The following is a 21140-nucleotide window of genomic DNA, read 5'->3' on the forward strand; positions in this document are numbered from 1 at the left end:
GATACATTTACACAATGGAATATGACATGGCTATAAAAAAGAAGGAGCTGCCCTAACCGGTTTGGCTCAGTGGATAGAGCATTGGTCTGCGGACTGAAGGGTCCCAGGTTCGATTCCGGTCAAGGGCATGTACCTTGGTTGCAGGCACATCCCCAGTAGGGGTGTGCAGGAGGCAGCTGATCGATGTTTCTCTCTCATCAATGTTTCTAACTCTCTATCCCTCTCCCTTCCTCTCTGTAAAAAGAAAAAAAAATCAATAAAATATTTAAAAAATAAAATAGAGAATAGAAAAAAAATGGAGAAAAGTATGTGAAACCAAAAGTTGGTCAGCTAGACTGACCAGCAAAAACAGAGATAAGACTCAAATCACTAAAAGCAGGAATGAAAGATTCATTACTGTCAGCTTTACAGAAATAAAAATAATTATTAAGGGACTATTATGAATAATTAATGTCAACAAATTAGATAACCTAGATGAATTGAGCAAATTCCTAGAAAGATATAAACCATGCATCTAAAGAAGAAATAAAAAAAAATGTGATTACATCTATAACAAGAGATAAAATTAGAAACATAAAAACTTGCCATTAAGAAAGCTTTGGTCCAGATGGCTTCAATGTGAAATCTGCCAAACATTTAAAGAAGAATCCACAGTAATCCTTCCCAAATTCTTACAAAAAATAAGAACACTTTTCAGCTCATTCTATGTGGGCAAGTACTACCTTAATACTAGACAAAGGCATCATAGGAAAATTACAGACCAATATTCTTTCTGAATATAGACACACACACACACACACACACACAGAAAAAAATTCCAGCAAACCAAATGTAACAACATAGAAAAAGGATTATATTATACACTATGAACAAACAGCATTTATCCAAAGAATTCAAGGTTAATTCAACATCCCCCCCCAAAATAAGTAATATTCCATATTAAAAGAATAAAGCACAAAAGTCATACATATATCTCAATAGACACAAAAAAGCATTTGACAGAACCCAACACACTTTCATGATAAAAGGACTCAATAAACCAGGAACAGAAGAGAACCTTCTCTACCTGATAAAGGGCACCTATGAAAAATTCACAGCTAACCTCATACTTAATAATGAAAAACTGAATACTTCCCCTTAGGATCAGAAACAAAACAAAGATATCTACTCTCGTCACTTCTATTCAACATTGTACCAGAGGTTCTAGCCATGGCCTAGAAAGTTCTGTTTAGGCAAGAAAAGAAATAAAAGGTATCCATACTGGAAAGGAAGATGTAAAACTACGTCTATTTGCAGATGACATGAAAACAAGTCAAGCTAATTAATTAGTTCAGCAAGGTTGAAGGATATAAGATCAATATACAAAAATTAATTGTATTTAGGTTTATTCACTGGAAATGATGAAATACAAGGTCTTTGATCTGGTAGACTACAGGCTCGGGTAGCAGGTGATATATACACCATGCTGAAAACAGGAGGGTTTAGTGAAAGTTTAAAGCCTGAATGTTGAGGCCCTGTCTTTTTCTACATTTGGGTGCAAAGATACTAATGTGTCAGGCGTGCAATCTCAAAGTTTATCTGAGGAATCTGATTAATCCTGCAGAAAGATCTAAAGGTATCGACATCAAGTTGGAATTTGGGATTTTCTCGCTGTTTCTGGTCTATGCGGTTGTTTCCGAGCTACATTGTAGCAATTTTGAGCACCATCTTCTGCTTGAACTCTTTGGGGGCAGAATCTAGGAGGAACTTCAGGCTGTGACTAGACTTCCAGTGGACTCACCAAAGAAGCTTGACCCCCGAGTTTTCTCAGATGCTCAGGTGAAGAAGATTCAGCTGGCACTCAAGCTGTCTCAGAAGTACTAGCAAAAAAACTTAGTAACTTGTCTCTCAACCCTAGTACCAAATTACCTTCCCTTCCACCAAAATGTTCACCCCAAAAGCAGGACAGAGAAAAAAACTTAAAGGGGTCTGGACAGGGGCTGAGTCAAGTCATGCTCTACAAGAGGAGACGGGGAGTGAGGACCGTGGAAGTGTTTGGAAAGAAAGGACGCAAAGGCTGATTCAAGTTATTACATACATGTGTCTGCTTAAAACCCCAGAGGAGAGGGAACTTGAGATTCAATCAAGAAGCCAAAGATTTACATGTAGCTGCAGTTATTGCCTATTAGATGGAGATCCTTCTGATATTATCATTGAGAATTATGAATTAGCTATAAACTTTATTGTTTCTTATTTTAGTTGTAACAAATTTTTGGATGTGCTATTTCAATTTTTAGTAGCAATTGTGTGTATAGGGCATCTTATTAAAATTTGAGGCCTATCTGAGACAGTAAGAAAAATAAATAAATAAAGGTATTGACATCAAGGAAATGGCCCAGTCTGATCACCCACAGTGATAAGCCTCACCTGCAAACAGGCCTTTTAGTGATCCACCCTTACTAAATACGGACAGCCAGCCAATGGGATCAGTAGCCATTTGGGAAAAGCACCTGTGACAGTTAATCAATTTCTGCTTTCTCAACTTCAGATCTCCCATTCTTCATAATATAGAAGATAGCCTGCATAAACACTTTCCCTCTGCCAGTCCTTTTTTAAAAATTTAGCACAGGAGCCAGTAGCCAGATGTCAGGAACCTTCACAGACCAGCTGCAGTTACACCCTCAGTCCACACTCTCCCCACCCAACTGCAGCTTCTATATAGCAGCTCAGACCTTATTTTAGACAAATGTCTCCCCCATATGGTAAGTGGCTCTAGGGACCAGTTATGGCCTTCATACTCAGGCGAATTTCTTCACAGTGGTTGGCTGTGTTTTCTGTGGAAACCATGCCTCCTTTAAAGAAACATGACTTTCCAGCTTGGTGATGGAGGTTCAACTAAGTCAGTTCCTTCAGTGTCCACACTCCCTCAGCCTAGAAGTAGCAGCTACTTTTAGGTCTTTTTAAAAAATATATATATTTTATTGATTTTTTACAGAGAGGAGGGGAGAGGGCTAGAGTTAGAAACATCAATGAGAGAGAAACATCGATCAGCTGCCTCCTGCACACCTCCTACTGGGGATGTGCCCGCAACCAAGGTACATGCTCTTGACTGGAATCGAACCTGCGACTTTTCAGTTCACAGGCTGACGCTCCATCCACCGAGCCAAACCAGCTAGGACTACTTTTAGATCCTTTGGAGTCTTCTTTTACCCCCTCTGAGAAATTAACCATCTTTTAGTAGTTAACAATATTTTATTTACATTTTCTTTGCCCAAAGTATGTGCTTTCTGTCTCCTAATCAGACCTCATAGAAAGAGCCCACAGGATGGAAAGTGTGACCTGGAGACCGCTGAGGTGTCACCAGGAAACTCTGACTTATGTCTAAATTAAAAACAAAAGGGCCAGACCCTGGAAAGGAAGTGCTTTCCTCCCATTGTCACCTTGCAGTGTCCCTCCCATGTCCTTTATTTATAAACTAGAGGCCTGGTGCACAAAATTCGTGCACGGGGTGTGTGTGTGTGTCCCTCAGCCCAGCCTGCACCCTCTCCAATCTGGGACCTCTTGAGGGATGTCTGACCGCCTGTTGGGGCCCGATCCCACCGGGCTCGGGCCTAAATGGGTAGTTGAACATCCCTCTCACAATCCAGGACTGCTCACTCCCACCGCTCGCCTGCCTCTGCCTGATTACCCCTAACCACTTCTGCCTGCCAGCTTGATCACCCCCTAACCACTCCCCTGCCAGCCTGATCAATGCCTAACTGCTCCTCGGCTGGCCCGATTGCCCCTAACTGGCCTCCCCTGCAGTCCTGGTCGCCCCCAACTGCCCTCCCCTGCAGGCCTGGGTCCCCCACAACTGCCCTCCCTTGCTGGCCTGGTCTCCCCCAACTGCCCTCCTCCTCTGCCGGCCTTGTTACCCCCAAATGCCCTCCTCTGCTGGCCTGGTCACCCCTACCTGCCCACAACTGCCCTCCCCTGAAGGCCATCTTGTGGCGGCCATCTTGTGTCCACCTGGGGGCAGACATATTTTACCACATGGGGGCGGCCATCTTGTGTCTTGGAGTGATGGTCAATTTGCATAGTACTTTTTTTTAAAAATATATTTTTTATTGATTTCAGAGAGGAAGGGAGAAGAGAGAGAGACAGAAACATCAATGATGAGAGAAAACATTGATCAGCTGCCTTCTACACACCACCTACTGGGGATCGAGCCTGCAACCCAGGCATGTGCCCTTGACCATAATCGAACCTGTGACCCTTCAGTCCGCAGGCTGACGCTCTATCCACTGAGCCAAGCTGGCTAGGGCGCATATTACTCTTTTATTAGATAGGATTCTAACACCATCGACTGGTAAAGGAGAAATGCTGGACAGAAAAGGAATGCAGTCATGGCTCAGCACTGAATAATATTTACATAGGATGACAGTGTAAATATTGGAAATTGATCTAATCCCAAGTTATGTTACATTGGGAGGATGGAATGGTGGGAAATACAAATGTGTGTCACGGGGCCAAGTATGTAGGAGAGAAAAATCATTTTTCATAATGGAATGCCAAAAGAAAATGCCTACAGCTAAAAACTCAACAAGTGGAAATATATGCATATTTAAAGAGGTAGGCAAAGGGAATTGAGTGCATATATCCAAAAAGAGATGTATGAGAATGTTCATAGCAGCTTTTTATTCATTACTAACAACACATCCCAAACAAAACTAGACAAAACCCAAATGTTCATAGGAACATTTGTGGTACTGCAACACAATGGACTGCTACACAGTAATAAAAAGAATGAATTACTGATACACAGAATAACATGGATGAATCTCAAAGACAATATATTGAAAAAGAAGCCAGATCCAGAATAGTGTACATGGTCATTCCATTTATATTACACATTGTGGACAGATCACGAGAATTCTCGTGTTTTCTGTTCTAAGGCTTTTGGCCAATCACAAGAATTCTTTAAAAAGATATTAGCTTGTAAGAACATGTAATAAATAACTTCAAAATGCAATGGGTATTTAATTTTAAAGTGTGCCTTTAACATTTATGTAAAACATTTTTTGTACTCGTTCAATAGAAACTTATCTGGCCACTGGGTAAAGCTAGCAATAAAACTACTGGTCCGCAATGTGTTAAGATCAAAAACAGGCAAACTAACCTTTAGAGCTAATAGGAATAGTGAATAACTTGTTCAGGGAGGGGTATTAGTGAGTTGGCAAAGGTAATAGAGACCTTTTTGGGATGATGAAAATATTTTGTATCTTGATTTGGTAGTGGTTACATAAGAGTATCCTATATAATAAAAGCCTAATATGTTAAGTGTCCGGTCCTCTGTTCAACCAATCAAAGTGTAATATGCTAATGACGAGAGGCCCAGTGCATGAAAATTGTGCACGAGGTGTGTGTCCCTCAGCCCAGCCTGCACCCTCTCCAATCTGGGACCCCTTGAGGGATGTCCGACTGCCCATTTAGGACCAATCGGGCCTAAACGGGCAGTCGGACATCCCTCTCACAATCCAGGACTGCTGGCTCCCAACTGCTTGCCTGCCTGCCTTCCTGATTGCCCTTAACTGCTTCTGCCTGCCAGCCTGATCACCCTCTAACCACTCCGCTGCCAGCCTGATTGATGCCTAACTGCTCCCCTGCCAGCCTAGTCCCCCGCACTGCTCTCTCCTGCAGGCCTGGGTCCCCCCCAACTGCCCTTCTCTGCAGGCCCAGTCGCCCCAAACTTCCCTCCTCTGCTGACCTGGTCACCCCTAACTGCCCTCCCCTGCAGGTTTGATTGCCCCCAACTGCCTTCCCTTGCAGGCCTGGACCCTCCCAACTGCCCTCCCCTGCTGGCCTGATCGCCCACAACTGCCCTCCCCCGCTGGCCTGATCGCCCACAACTGCCCTCCCTTGCAGACCTGGTCCCTCCCAACTGCCCTCCCCTGCTGGCCATCTTGTGTCCACATGGAGGCAGCCATCTTGTGTGTTGGAGTGACGGTCAATTTGCATATTATCCTTTTAATAGATAGGATAGAGGCCTGGTGAACGGGTGGGGGCCGGCTGGTTTGCCCTGAAGGGTGTCCTGGATCAGGGTGGGGGTTCCCTTGGGGCATGGAGCAGCCTGGGTGAGGGGCCTGTGGTGATTTGCAGGCTGGCCACACCCCCCGGTGACCCAAGCGGAGGCCCTGGTATCTGGGATTTATTTATTTTCTATAATTGAAACTTTATAGCCTTGAGCGGAGCCAAGCCTCCTGCTAGCTCCATGGCCGCAGCCATTTTTGTTGGGATTTATTTATCTTCTATAATTGAAACTTTGTAGCCTTGAGCGGAGGCCTGGGCCGGCCAGGGCAGGGGGAAAGCTTGGCTTCCTCCATTGCTGGGTAAACCCAAGCCTCCTGCTCTTTCCGTGGCCACAGCCATCTTGGTTGGGTTAGTTTGCAACTCGCTCCTGATTGGCTGGTGGGCATGGCTTGTGGGCGTAGTGGAGGTAGGGTCAATTTGCATATTACTCTTTTATTAGATAGGAGGATATGCTAAGGCTGCTCAACTGCTTGCTATGACGTGCACTGACCACCAGGGGGCAGACAGTTGACAGGTCAACCAGTAGCTATGATGTGCACTGACCACCAAGGGAGAGACGCTCCGAGTGGTAGGTTAGCTTGCTGCCAGGGATCAGGACTGAGCGAGATGTGCCAGACACACCTTGGAGCACTCCCCTGGTCTCTCCCCGGCCCCGATTATGCACCGGTGGGGTCCCTCAGCCTGGCCTGCGTCTTCTCACAATCTGGGACCCCTCGGGGGATGTCGGAGAGCCGGTTTCGGCCCGATCCTGGAGGCCAGGCGGAGGAACTCCACTGGTGCATGAATTTGTGCACTGGACCTCTAGTATGTATATAAAAGTCAATGTGATGTACTTATGATTTTTTTCCCTTTATGTAAATTATACCTCAATTAAAAAGAAAGCAATATGGAGGCAAAGCCCAAAACAGCCAAAAGGACCTAAGTAGTAGGAAATAGAATGGGTGGCAGATTCTTTTTTTTAAAATATATTTTATTGATTTTTTACAGAGAGGAAGGGAGAGGGATAGAAAGCTAGAAACATCAATGAGAGAGAAACATTGATTAGCTGCCTCCTGCACACCCCCCACCGGGGATGTGCCCACAACCAGGGTACATGCCCTTGACCGGAATCGAACCTGGGACCTTTCAGTCCGCAGGCCGACGCTCTATCCACTGAGCCAAACCGGTTTTGGCGTGGCAGATTCTTTGTAATAAACTCTGTAGAACTTCTCTACTCTAAAAGATATGTGAATTTGTAACTTTGATAAAATATAATCTAAGTAACAGAAAGCCCAGCTGATGTGGTGCAGTGATTGAGTATGGACCCATGCAGTCAGGGCACATGCCCAGGTTTCAGGCTTAATCTCCAGTATGGGTCATGCAGGAGGTAGCGATAGATGTTTCTATCTCTCTATCCCTCTTCCTTCCTCTCCCTCTAAAATCCATATTAAAAAAAAAAAAAAATTATTAACTTTGGAGTTAATCTGACCTGGATTCAAACCACTTCTATCTGGATAATAGTGGCAAGTTATGTTCCCTCTCTGGCCCTCAGTTTCTCCATCTTAAAATAAATCTAATAGGCTCTAGCCGGTTTGGCTCAGTGGATAGAGCATTGGCCTGTGAACTGAAAGGTCCCAGGTTGGATTCCGGTCAAGGGCATATGCCCGGGTTGTGGGCTTGATCCCCAGTGGGGGACTTTAAGGAGGCAGCCAATTCATGATTCTCTCTCATCATGGATGTTTCTCTTTCTCTCTCCCTCTTCCTTGCTCTCTGAAATCAATAAAAATATATTTAAATAAATAAATAAATCTAATAGAACTATGTGAAAAATAACTGAGTTTGTACCTTAAAGTACTCATCAAAGTGCTTTATATATAATGAGTACTCAGTAATGCTAGTTTTCTCCCCATCTATCATTTTCCTTCCAACACAGAGACTACTACTCCTACTTATTTTTTCTCATTTCCCCATTCCAGATACCTCACAGTTTCCTAACCTTATTGCTCTTTATTCCCTCACTGCTTCCTAGGTCACCTGTGATATTGGGATTTATAAGAAACATATTATTGGTTTACATTCTGTCCCTGGCACAGAGCTCCTAAACCCTAGGAATTTCAGAAGTAAAAAGAGCAAGTAATGTGTATTGTTATGTTAATAAAGTGACTAGGAAAGCCCCTAAGTAACTGCTGGATGGGGGCTGGTTGCCAGGGAAACCAATCTAGTGAACTTTTAGTCTCACCCCCTGACCTCTGGGGAGAGAGGTGGGGACTAGAGATCGAGTTCCATAGATAATGACCAATGATTTAATCAATCACAACCGCAATGAAACCCTAAAAAGACAAGGTTCAATGAGCTTCCAGGTTTGTGAACATGTGGAGGCTCTGAGAGAGGGGCGAGTTCTGAAGAAGGTATGGAAGCTCCTTGCCTCTTTCCACTTACCATGCCCTATGCATCTCTTCCACCTGACCACACCGGAGTTATATCCTTTAAAAATAAACCAGTAACCAAGAAACTAAAATATTTCTCTGAGTTCTGTGAGCTGCCCTAGCAAATTAATTGAACTCAAAGAGGGGGTTGTTGGAACCTAGGACCTATAGCTGGTCCATCAGAAGCATGGGGGACAACCTGGACTTGTGTCTGGTGTCTGAAGTAGGAGTGAAGAGGGGTGGTAGTGCAGTCTTGTAGGACTGATCCCTTAAGCTGTGAGATCTGACAATATCTCCAGGCAGATAGTGTCATAATTAAGTTGAATTGTAGGAGATTCAGCTGGTATCTGAGAATTGCTTGGAGGTGTAGAAAACACACACACTGTAATTGCTGTTAGAATTGTATTTTTCAATTCACTTCTCTCTCTGAAAAGAGAACTGGGACCCGTCTCTCTGTTATCCATGTAATTTCCTCTGGAGACTTCAGTTTCCTCACCAGTAAAACATAGGAATTGAACAAGACAACCTCTAAGGTTCTTTTAGCATTAACATTTCTTCGTTTCTTTTTTCTCTGAAATTTCTATTTCTGTGAAGCCTTTCCCAGACCGACTTATGGCTCTAAAGATGTTTGGTGAGGCACGTGATGTTGTCAAACATTTACAGATGGCATGCTGCTTACAGGAACAAGTAAGTGTGTGGGAGGGTGGGGGGGATGCCTTTACTCATCTCTCTCCAAATGCCAAGAGCCATGTGGCATTGAGTTACCTTTTTCTTTAAGACTGGACTTTCCTGGGTCACATGCATCTCACACTGCACTGGAAGTGTCACCACTAGGATCAGGTGAATTCTAAGGCACCCTTCTTTCCTGAGGTAAACCCCTTCTTTGCAGGCAAGCCAATAAACACAGCTCTCCTGCCCGGAATAGGCACTTACCTGCCCAAAGTGATGAGCCAAAATAATGTCCACAACATTGGTTGTCAAGCCTGAGATCTAAAAAGAAAAATTATGTCAAGGGTGTAAGTATATAAACAAATTTATCAAGCTGTCCACTTAAAATCAGTGCAATGTACTGTATATATATTATTCTCTAACAAACAAAACCACAACTCAGTGTTACATATTTTCTTTAAAATACGTTTTTGTTTTTTGTTTTTTTAGAGAGAGAAAGAGGGAGCGGGAGAGATAGAAACATCAATGATGAGAAAAAACAATTGACCTGCTGCCTCCTGTATGCCCCCTGTTGGGGATTGGGCCTGGAATCTCAGCATGTACCCTGACTGGGAATCAAACCAACAATCTCTTGGTTCCTGGGTTGACACTCAACCTTTGAGCCACACCAGCCGGACTCACATATTTTCATGAGATAGTGCTTTCTTTTTTTTTTTTTAAATATATTTTATTGATTTTCTACAGAGAGGAAGGGAGAGGGATAGAGAGCCAGAAACATCGATGAGAGAGAAACATCGACCAGCTGCCTCCCGCACACCCCCCACCGGGGATGTGCCCGCAACCAATGTACATGCCCTTGACCGGAATCGAACCTGGGACCCCCCAGTCCGCAGACCGACGCTCTATCCATTGAGCCAAACCAGTTTCGGCGAGATAGTGCTTTCAATACACTTGAAAACAAGAAACAAGTCAGGAAGAAATGAAGTGTCTCCTAGAGTAATAATATAATCTTATTTGAAGTTAGTGGCTGGAAGAAATGGGGCCATAACTTCTTTGAAAATTTAAGACCAAGAAGTCACAGCTATTAGTTACTTCATTCCTGCCTGTATTTTTGTATTTACACTGGATTTATGGATAATAAAAATTGACTTACACACTCCCAAGCCATCCAAGGGACAGAAACAAATTTATTTCTTCCTGTTTTTGTTTGTCTTAGTTTCAGGGAGTGAGAGGAAACTGCGATGTTTACTGAATGTTCTTGCATTTTCAACATTTTTCTCCTAATTTTTTCCATTTCAAAACGATACTTATCCCTTTTATCTCTCTGGTTGTTGTTGAGATTGTTTATATTTGTAAGGTCATTAGCATATCCTGTAGCTTTCTATCTCTAAAAGATATTAGAATTCTATCTAGATAGCAAATACCTTCATTTTTCAGATAGCAAACACGACAATGCACACATCTTTGAGAGCAGTAGCACAGGTTAAACTATTTGGGTTCATTAAAGAGAGTGGCTCATTCATTAATTTCACTCATTAGAGTGAAAACGTGCCCTAGTGCAGTGCTCGGCAAACTCATTAGTCAACAGAGCCAAATATCAACAGTACAACGATTGAAATTTCTTTTGAGAGTCAAATTTTTTAAACTTAAACTTCTTCTAACGCCACTTCTTCAAAATAGACTCTCCCAGGCCGTGGTATTTTGTGGAAGAGCCACACTCAAGGGGCCAAAGAGCTGCATGTGGCTCTCGAGCTGCAGTTTGCTGACCACAGCCCTAGTCGATTTGGCTCAGTGGATAGAGCATCAGCCTGTCAGACTGAAAGGTGCTGGGTTCGATTCCAGTCACAGCCAACTACCTCGGTTGCAGGTTCTCTGGCCCTGGTCAGGAGGCAACCAATCAATGTGTTTTCTCTCACATTGATACTGATGTTTCTCTCTGTCTCTCCCTCTCCCTTCCACTCTCTCTAAAAAATCAATGGAAAAATATCCTCGGGTGAGGATTAACAACAACAACAGAGTGAAAATGTAAACCATAGATTGGGAGAAGAGATTTACATGCAACCAGCAAAGGATTCATATGTAGAATATGCAAGAAACTCTCATAGATCAATAGGAAAAAGACCAGCAACCCAATTTAATAATAATTTTTAAAAAAGGGTAAAAGATTTGAATGGTCACATCATAAAATGATATTCAAGTGGCCAGTAAGTTTTAAAAAAGGTGTTCGACATCATGGGCCCTTAGGGAAATACAAATTAAAACCCAGTTTTGCCCTGGCCAGATGGTTCTGTTGGTTGGAGCGTCGTCCTGTACACCAAAAAGGTTGCTGGTTGGATTCCTGGTCAAGGCACATATCCAGGTTGAGGTGCATATGAGAGGCAACCCATCAATGTTTCTCTCTCACATTGTTTTGTGTCTCTCTCTCTCAAATCATATAAGCATATTCTTAGGTGAGGATTAAAAAAGACAAAACAACCCCCCCCCCAAAAAAAAAAAGTTTTATTTACCCATAAGCACAGCTTAAAATTTAATAGATGCTACAATTAAAAACTGTTTAGCTCTAGCCGGCTTGGCTCAGTGGATAGAGCATCAGCCTGTGAACTGAAAGGTCCGAGGTTCGATTCCGGTCAAGGGCACATGCCGGGGTTGTGGGCTCGATCCCCAGTGGGGGACTTGCAGGAGGCAGCCGATCCATGATTCTCTCTTATCATGGATGTTTCTATCTCTCTCTACCTCTTCCTTCCTCTCTGAAATCAATAAAAATATATTTTAAAAAATAAAAATAAATAAATAAAAACTGTTTAATAATGAAAGCTATTTTGCTTTTGGATACCATATAAAAACAAATTAATATTACAAATAAAACTACTCATCTTTTATAAAAATTAAAAGGACTATCCTCAATATGCCAAGGTTTCGGATTCTGGTCAGGGCACATACAGGAATCAACCAATGAATGCATAAATACATGGAAAACCAAGTTGATGTTTCTTTCTCTCTCTCTCTCTCTTTCTTTGTGAAATCAATCAATAAGTTAAAAATAAATAAATAAATAAACTATCAAATGTGGGGAGTATGTGGAATAATGAACTTTCACGCATTACTGATAAGTAAATTGGCCAAATACTTTGGAACATTGGCAGTTATCTACTAAAACTAAACAGACAATTGCCCTGTGACCCAGCAATTCCACTCTTAGATACAGATCCAAATGAAATGAATGTGTATGTCCATGAAAGACAGATAAAAGAATGTGTACAGGAGATTTATTCATAGTAACCACATAATAATTCACACAACAGACTTCTAAACAACAATTAAAAAGAACTGCTATACACAACATAAATGAGACCGACAATAATGAATTTTAAAAACTAGATACAAAAGAATACATTATTTGAGTATTATTATGAAGTCTAAAAATAGATAAAACTTGCCTGACCGGTGTGGCTCAGTGGTTGAGCGTCAACCTGTGAACCAGGGGGGTCACAGTTCGATTCCTGGTCAAGGCACATGCCTTGGTTGTAGACTCGATCCCCAGTAGGGATTGTGCAGGAGGCAGCTGATCAATGATTCTCTCTCATCATTGATTTTTCTATCTCTCTCCCTCTCTGTTCCTCTCTGATATCAATAAAAATATATTTTTAAAAAAAGAATAGATAAAGCCAATCTATGGTGATTGAAGTCAGAGTAACAGTTATTTTGGGAATGGAAGCATTAAGAACAGAGCTGGAGCCGAAACCGGTTTGGCTCAGTGGATAGAGCGTCGGCCTGCGGACTGAAAGGTCCCAGGTTCGATTCCGGTCAAGGGCATGTACCTTGCTTGCGGGCACATCCCCGGTGGGGGGTGTGCAGGAGGCAGCTGATCGATGTTTCTCTCTCATCGATGTTTCTAGCTCTCTATCCCTCTTCCTTCCTCTCTGTAAGAAATCAATAAAATATATATATATATAAAAAAAGAACAGAGCTGGAATTATTCTGCATATTGACTGGGTATGATTACAAATGTAAACATTTATCAAGTTGTGTATTTAAAACTTCTTGCCCTTAACTGTATATCCCTCAATGAAAAAAATAAAAATAAAACAGGTAAGTCATTCTGAGAAGGGACCAAGAGATAAGCCAACAGACACCATTTGGTGCTTACTTTGGAAGCTGCCCAGTCAATCCAGCCTTTAGCACAAGGGTCAACGTTAATGAGCACAAGGCCTTCCACAAGCTCTGGATAATTGAGCTGAAAAAGAAGACAAAGACAACAGTATGAAAGTTCCACTCCCAGCATACTCCCAAAAATAATGGAGCAGGGTTAATTAATTTTTATTATGCCTTAATGCAGATTTGAAAGTAAGACTTCTGAGAGGTGTAAGGGAGGCTATTCAGAAAAATAGGTCTTTAAATCTGGCTTAGCACCTGGAAAACCAGTTTCTTAAATTGTGTCAAATAATCTTGCCTTGCAAGGATCCCTGGGAGAGACAGATTTCTAGAGCAGAGGAAGGCACCTGGTATCTCTGCAGTTGATTAGCTCCTGGTAGGTCTTCCCTGCTGGGGGAAGTGCCCTTGGAACTACTTGGCATAAGGGGCTGATGAGGCTTAAACTGGCTATTTCACATTCATATACCTTTATTCCCAATAGGGGCTTCTTAAGGTGTTTTTTTAAAACACATGAATAGATGATATACCATCCAAAGAAGACTGTCCTCTCACCTAGGAGGCACTTGAAAAAAGTTTCTTAAATAAAAATCAATAGGAACATTTCTATGTAAACTCAAAACCCTCTAGCTTACTTTCCCTCCTCTGATTACACTGATTATGCACACTATGGAAAATTTGATAAACAGAAAAATTATAAAAAGCAGGAAACAAAATTTCATATTATCTTACCACACAACATCAATCCCTGTCAATATTTTGGTATATTTCCTTCTAGTCCTTTCCTATGCATATGACAAATTTTATGTGAACCTGTATTTTAATTTTAACATTTTAGTATATGTGAATCACATAATTACAAGCTCTTCTTATAAAATTTTAATGGCTATACAAAATTCTATCGTAAGTATTCTTTAAAAATTACTTTTTATTAATGATGTACTGCTCTCATTTGTGATCTTTCAGGTACTATAAACATGAAGCAAGGCTTTATACAAACTGCACCTGGAGCTGACAAAATTTATTTAAAAACTGACATAAGACAAGCAATAGTACCTGATCACTTAACACAGCAGTAAGAGCTGTGATCTAGGCACTGTCTCAAGGGTACTGAGACTAATCTTCCATGTACTTACTGCAAATTTGCTGAGGATATAAGCTCCAGCTCCAACTCCAATCCCAATGATGCTTTTCACACTGAATGAAACACAGAAATATTGACAGGGTTAACTCACTCGAAGGTAGCATGACAAATGGAAAAGAATACAACTGGGTTCAAATCCTGGCCCTGATGCTTATCAGATATAGAATTTGGTCAAATTTCTTCACTTTCTGAGCCTCAGTTCTCCATCTATAAAACAAAGATATGACCATTTACTTCTAAGCTGACTTTAAGGGTTAAATGAAATGACTAAAATCTGGCTGGGAGTCATCCTTGACAGCTCACTTTCCTGTCACCTCTATATCTAATCCATCAAGTCCAATATAATCTACCTTCAAAGTATTTCCATCTGTGCCCCCCCAACCCCCAATGTTCAGTATCAAGCTTGATTGTTATAATAGTTTAACTATCTCTCTGCTTTTTCTTTCATTTCTTTCCAATCTATTTTCTCCACAGCCAGAGTAATCCTTTAAAAAAAATGCAAACGGCATTATTGATGCTCAATTTACACATCTAGAGAGGTCATTTAAAAAGACCAAATTAGATTATCACTCTCCTGGTTAAAAGCCTTCAGTATTTTTTCTTTGTCTTTTGAATAAAATCCCAAATTCTTAACTGATCCATAAGACCTATGTAATTTGGTCCTTGTCTATTTCTCAAATTTCACCACATGGCTTTCTCCCACTTGCTTACTTGGTCTAGGACTTTTGGACATAACCATCCTTCTGTCTGAACTCCTCTTGTCCTGGCTCTCCTGTCTATCCTCTAAGTCCCAGGCTAGATGATACCTTCTTAGAGAGGCATTCCCCAACTAGCCTTATCTATGTAGATCCTGATATTATTCTCTATCACAACACCCCCACTGACATTTTCTACAGCTTAAGTTGTGATTATTTGTTTAATTATTTCCTCCACTAAGATGTAAGCTTCACAAGGGTAGTGACTATGCTGTTTTGCTCATCATCATATTCCCTGGGTCTGTCACATAGTAGAAAGTCCTTAAAAACTGTATGAGAGGTTCTGGCCGGGTGGCTCAGTTGGTTGGAGCATCATTCTGTGCACAAAAAGGTTGCCGGTTTGATCCCTGGTCGGTACATACAGGAAGCAACTGATCAATGTTTCTCTCTCTCTCAAAAGAAATCAATAAAAACATATCCTTGTGTGAGAATTAAAAACACACACACAAAACAGTGTGAGAAAGAACCTACCTTAAGTGGGTAAGAACAGAAGGAAGCATTTCAGCTAGCTCATCCATTGTGGGGTACTGGTACCTGAAATCCAGAAGGATAACGTCTGAATTAGAATGCACCCACATTTTCCAATTACAAGAACAGCTAGAAAAGTACAGCGTTCTTAGATAAAAGCATTTCTTTCACCAAAGGTTCAAAGGAGGTGATGTGGAGTCTGGAAATGATTGTGGCATGATATGTGACTCCCTATGTCTGCCATGCTAAACAGAAGGTTAGAGAACCCACGTTTCTATATCCTCGAGAGCAGTCTCCTGGATCAGAGGAAGCCATTTGAAAAGAACAGGTAATATGGCTCTCTCTCTCAGAGTATTTCCAAATCTCTAACAATCACTTCAGTTGGGTTTCAGGAACAGTAAACTTCCAACAGTAAGTATCAATTCAGGAAGTAGCTCTTGGTCTGCTGCTTATTTCTAGGCAGCTAAAAACAAAAGGAAACAAAGCTTTACTGGGCCTAAGCATAGTCACAAATTATGGACTCCTCATTATGAATGCTGTTTGTTTCACTTAGGCATAGGACAAGGTTCCTTTATTGCCTTCAAATTTGGTTCATGATATGAACCAATGGATTCTACAATGATCAAGCATGCCCAGGAATGGATTCAGACTCGGAATTCGAGAAAAGTAGGGAGCACCTAGAGATTAAAGAATCAAGGATCTCTGCTTGAAACACAAACCAGGGATTTCAACCAGTGTGCTGCAAGAATTTTTAAAACATGTAATACCTGATTATTTAGTCAGAGGCACTGACCTTGTTTCCCTTTGATTGTCAAATAAAAAATTACAACAGCCAACACAATAATAGCTGTCCATTGTGACTAAATCAAAATTATACCTATATTGCCCTAGACGGTTTGGCTCAGTAGATAGAGCGTCGACCTGCAGACTAAAGGATCCCAGGTTCAATTCCGGTCAAGGGCACATGCAAAGCTTGTGGGCTCAATCCCCAGTGGGGAGCGTGCAGGAGGCAGTCAATCAATGATTCTCTCTCATCATTGATGTTTCTCTCTCTCTCTCCCTCCCTCTTCATTCCTCTCTGAAATTAATAAAAATGTATTTTAAAAAATTATACCTATTTTTGGTAAGATCAGTAAAAAATATATATATTTTTGGTGTGCTGCAGAATTTTAGTAATTAGTTTATATATGCCATGAGATTAAAGAGGTTGAAAATTGCTGCTTTAAGTGATGAAGTGCTTTTTAGCCATTTGTACACAAAGTAGAAAAAAGGAATGGGATCCAAGTCTTACTGGCTATGAACTGGTTATTGGCCAATTTGTGTTTGAGAAACAGAGTAACTTAGACATAGTCCATAGCATGGATTCTGCAGCCAGACTGCCTGGGTTAAATCTCTGCTCTGCTGCTTATTTGTTATAGAATCTCGGCCAAGTTACTTACTATCTCTAGGCCTTAGTTTCCTTACTTGTAAAATGGTAGTAATAGTAAACCTAACCCAAAGTGTTGTAAAATGACTTAATAAGTGTGAAGTAAAACAGTGTCAGGAATACTGTTTAAATACTATATAAGAATAATAAAATAAAATATAAAACATAAATAAATAAATAAATAAATAAATAATACTATATAAGTATTAGCCATTATTTGTCTACAATGATCTATTTCACTGGCAAAGGCAGCTCTGGAGATGAGTAAAGGGAGGTGGGATGAATTAGCTTTCCACAGCTTGTGCTTTCATTCCTCCTCCCAAGGTCTTCTCCATAATCATACTGTGCAGGGAAGAGTTAGGGAGACTCTGGTTCCGCCACACCAGGCGTCCTCAAACTACAGCCCGCAGGCCACATGTGGGTGTTTTTGTCTTTTGTTTTTTTACTTCAAAATAAGATATGTGCAGTGTGCATAGGAATTTGTTCATAGTTTTTTTTAAACTATAGTCCGGCCCTCCAACCATCTGAGGGACAGTGAACTGGCCCCCTATTTAAAAAGTTTGAGGACCCCTGCGCCACACAAAGCAGGTTTAGGATGAGGCTGAGAGCTCCAAGTCCAATAAAAATGCACCTCTACCTGATAGGGCAGATTCTCAGAATAAATGGCTATACAGATATTCAAATTCCTGTCACCAGACTGGAAGGTAGAGTGGGGAATACTCTTTGAAGCTCAGAGGGATCTGAGTTTGGGCCTAGATAGTTGGGGAGGAACACAAAATGACAGATATAGATGGAAAGGAACAGATAAAAGACAGTGAGAAGTGGCTGTTCCAGACACTTCTGCCTACCAATTACAGGAAGACAGGTTCCCATCTTGGAAAGCCATTTCTGGATATGGAAAAACATGCAGTTTTCCTCAACACATTGCATATAACAGTCCTCTCAGGGCAAGGAGAGGGAATATGAGAATAGTTGGTTGATAAGTATAACCTGTAGACTGTGCTAAAATCAGCAGGCAAGGGCCCTGGCCGTTGTGGCTCAGATGGTTGGGTGCTGTGCTGTACACCGAAAGGATGCAGGTTTGATCCCCAGTTGGGGCACACGGGATGCAACTCATCAATGTTTCTCTCCCACTTCGACGTTTCTCTCTCTCTCAAAAATCAACAAAAAACATATCCACATCCTCGAGTGAGGATTTAAAAATCCAGCTGGAATGCATGCAGCCATTTGTTTTTCTGAGTGCATGTCTTCCAAAAGATCTTGCTCATGGCCTTACCCTGTTGGGAAAGAGGGTGCACCTTCCTGTTGGCCTGGGGCATCCACATGACAGACAGCAAAGTGCTGAGTGATCTCTTGCATATCTTCAAAGTTAAAGAACGCATTGAAACAGGATTTATCTGCAAGAGTAAAAATGCTCATAAGTCACAGGCTTTCCATTTGTCCCCAACTTTCCACTACTGATCACAAAATTACGTATAATCATCCCCTTTCACTGCCTTTGAATCACTGACCCACCAAAAGGTGTCTGAACAATCTGATTCAAGCTGCCCTAAAAGCTGAATACCAGACATCTCAATGACTTGAAAATAATTAATTCTCAATACTTCACAATGTCTACAAAGTAGAAACCAATCCTGGTGCTGCACAAGATAATCTTATACCCATAGTGCTGTCGTTTTTCATGTACCTTATTCTTCAATCTGACACAGAAACACTAATATATCCCAAGAACCTGGCTAGAGTGAGTATCTTGGGCTGCTTACATTCATCATATGGAAGACTGTGAGCATTCATCTTTAAAAAAGGGTTGGGGTGAAGGGAGGGGCTGCTGCTTCAATTGCCAACCTGTTAGTATCATGATTAAGTCACTTCTCCAGAAAAGCTCTAGCACTAGACTGTAGCCTCAAATGCAGACCTCCTCTGAAAGCCAGAGAAACGAAAGAAAATATATAGGGAGACTCTGCATGCCTGTGCCTGGGGCCAGAATCTTATTCTACCATCTAGAAAAGTCCACTTAAAGTCACTGATGACAGGCCATAGCAAGAATACTTTTATCGATTCATTAAAGAGTGCACCACTAAGTTAAATTCAAACCCTGGATTTTCTAACTTGAAATATGAAAAACCAAAGAAGTATAGACCAAACAAACCCCGACTTCAGTTTTACTTTCTTAACCAGCTCATTATATAACCTTAGTTCTTTAGTAAATCTGACAGGGGTGAGATATAATTCCAGTACCCCCCAAGTGCATTCTCCTGCACATTTCTGGGGAACCTGAATCCTGCCATTAATGTGAAGAGGGAAAGTAAAGGCAGAGAGAAGAAAACCTATGTTCTAATACTCGGATCTCTTTTGTATATATTTAGTATACAAAGATTAAATATTATAATACAAAGGGAAGATATAAAATCAAATACATACGATTGAGGCCAATGTCATGATATGTCAGAATAACTGGTCTGTTTCCCTTCGGTAGGCCTCTTATAGTGACGTGGACCATACCATGAGGAGTTTCTATATCATGTTCCTGTAACAAGAGAGTGCAACGTCTCAGCAAAGGCAGAATGGACTTCCCAGGTTGCTGAAGTTTCACCATATCTGATTCAAAGCTATTTCCCACTAGCTGAGGCAGGACACATCTCTGAACTATAAGCATACCAGAGAGATGTTATATTATACAGAATATTCTTACTTTCTAATTACTTTCAGAAAAACAACAAACAAATAAATGAGAAAAATAGGTATCTTCTTATCCACAAAGCTCACTTCCTTAAGTAGGGGAAATCAGGGATCTATTGGTAATATATTTGCAACTGGCTATGGAAAGGTGATCAACAAGTTGAGTAAGGAGACCTCCATTACCACCATTTGTCCACCATCCAGAGCTGAGGGGTCAGTGCTGACATGTACACATAAGGAACTACTGGACATTGAAATTGGGTCTCAAAAGAACTGTTGGTCCAGGGGGAAGCTCGCTACAGATTGGTTCATTTGCCTGTCAGCATAACTATTATTGCTCGTCTCACATTCAGTTCTTATTAGTATATATCTAGTGACATATGATCTCGCTCATCTAGGGGAAATGATGAACAACATAGACTGAGGAACAAGAACAGAACCAGAAGCAAGGAGGCATCGATCGGACTATCGGGCCTCAGAGGGAGGATAGGGGAGGGGAGGGGGAGGGTAGGGGGAGGGGGAGAGTTCAACCAAAGGACCTGTATGCATGCATATAAGCCTATCCAACGGTTAAGTTCAACAGTGGATTGGGGCATGTGTGGGGAGAGGGGTGGGATGGGAATGGGGGGATGAGGACAAATATGTGACACCTTAATCAATAAAGAAATTAAAAAAAAAAAAAAAAGTTGAGTAAGGAGCCAGTAAGACCTATGGTAAGCAAAACTAAGGAAGCAGAAGATGTTATAATTATTGGGTAAAAAGCCAGAGACTTTAGAACCTCTACTAGTAAATGTACGTTCAGCAACTGGTAAGTTCAGCAGACCTATGGGCTGTGTGCCTAAATCTCTCCCCTTTCCTAGGAGCTGCCCTTCAGTGTCACCATGCATTACAGGAGCAGCTCTTAGCTGCCAGGTTTATAGACTGTAACCTTATGGCCACAACTAACTGGAGTCAGATGGGCATAGGGTCCATGCTGGGTCAGCTTCCTTCCCTGAGAATTTGTAATTGGCACTAAGAGATTCCACCCTCAGCTTGGTTTTTCTCTAGAAAGAGATGTAAACTTGAGAGTTTATATTAGGCATTCTCACTACTCTAATTCTTGGTTTTAGCTTAATTTCAGAGACATCCCTGGATTGTCTCTGGTTTAAGCTGGTTTGAATGGGCTTGTTCCCTGTACCCTAAAGGATCCTAACCAAAGCAATGAGTAAAGCTGAGAAACTGAACAAAGCTGGAACAAAACGCTGCTAAGACCAGCACCAAGAGTGGGTGGGTGGGGAAAAAAGAGACTGTAGATAAGTTAACAAATTTACTCTAGTCTTCTTCCAAGTCTGTATCTTTCAAAAGTAAAAAATTATCATATTTAGCCTAGTGAATTTTTGCTGACAAAGCCATCCACA

General features: G+C 41.4%; 1 protein-coding gene across 3 annotated transcripts in view; it reads right to left on the reverse strand.

The window, feature by feature from the left end:
• Positions 1-21140, reverse strand: part of NDRG3 (NDRG family member 3) — an 81087-nt gene that overhangs the window by 21788 nt on the left and 38159 nt on the right. For all 3 annotated transcript variants that reach the window (XM_054724043.1, XM_054724042.1, XM_028157779.2), the window contains 6 exons: positions 19486-19591; positions 18341-18461; positions 15642-15704; positions 14408-14468; positions 13270-13356; positions 9387-9443 (listed from right to left, as the gene is read on the reverse strand). In XM_054724043.1, coding sequence (XP_054580018.1) covers positions 9387-9443; positions 13270-13356; positions 14408-14468; positions 15642-15704; positions 18341-18461; positions 19486-19591 — 495 coding nt within the window. The remainder of the gene's footprint in view (positions 1-9386; positions 9444-13269; positions 13357-14407; positions 14469-15641; positions 15705-18340; positions 18462-19485; positions 19592-21140) is intronic.

Source organism: Eptesicus fuscus, chromosome 12 (genome assembly GCF_027574615.1).
Source record: "Eptesicus fuscus isolate TK198812 chromosome 12, DD_ASM_mEF_20220401, whole genome shotgun sequence".
In the NCBI taxonomy this organism is placed as follows: domain Eukaryota; kingdom Metazoa; phylum Chordata; class Mammalia; order Chiroptera; family Vespertilionidae; genus Eptesicus; species Eptesicus fuscus.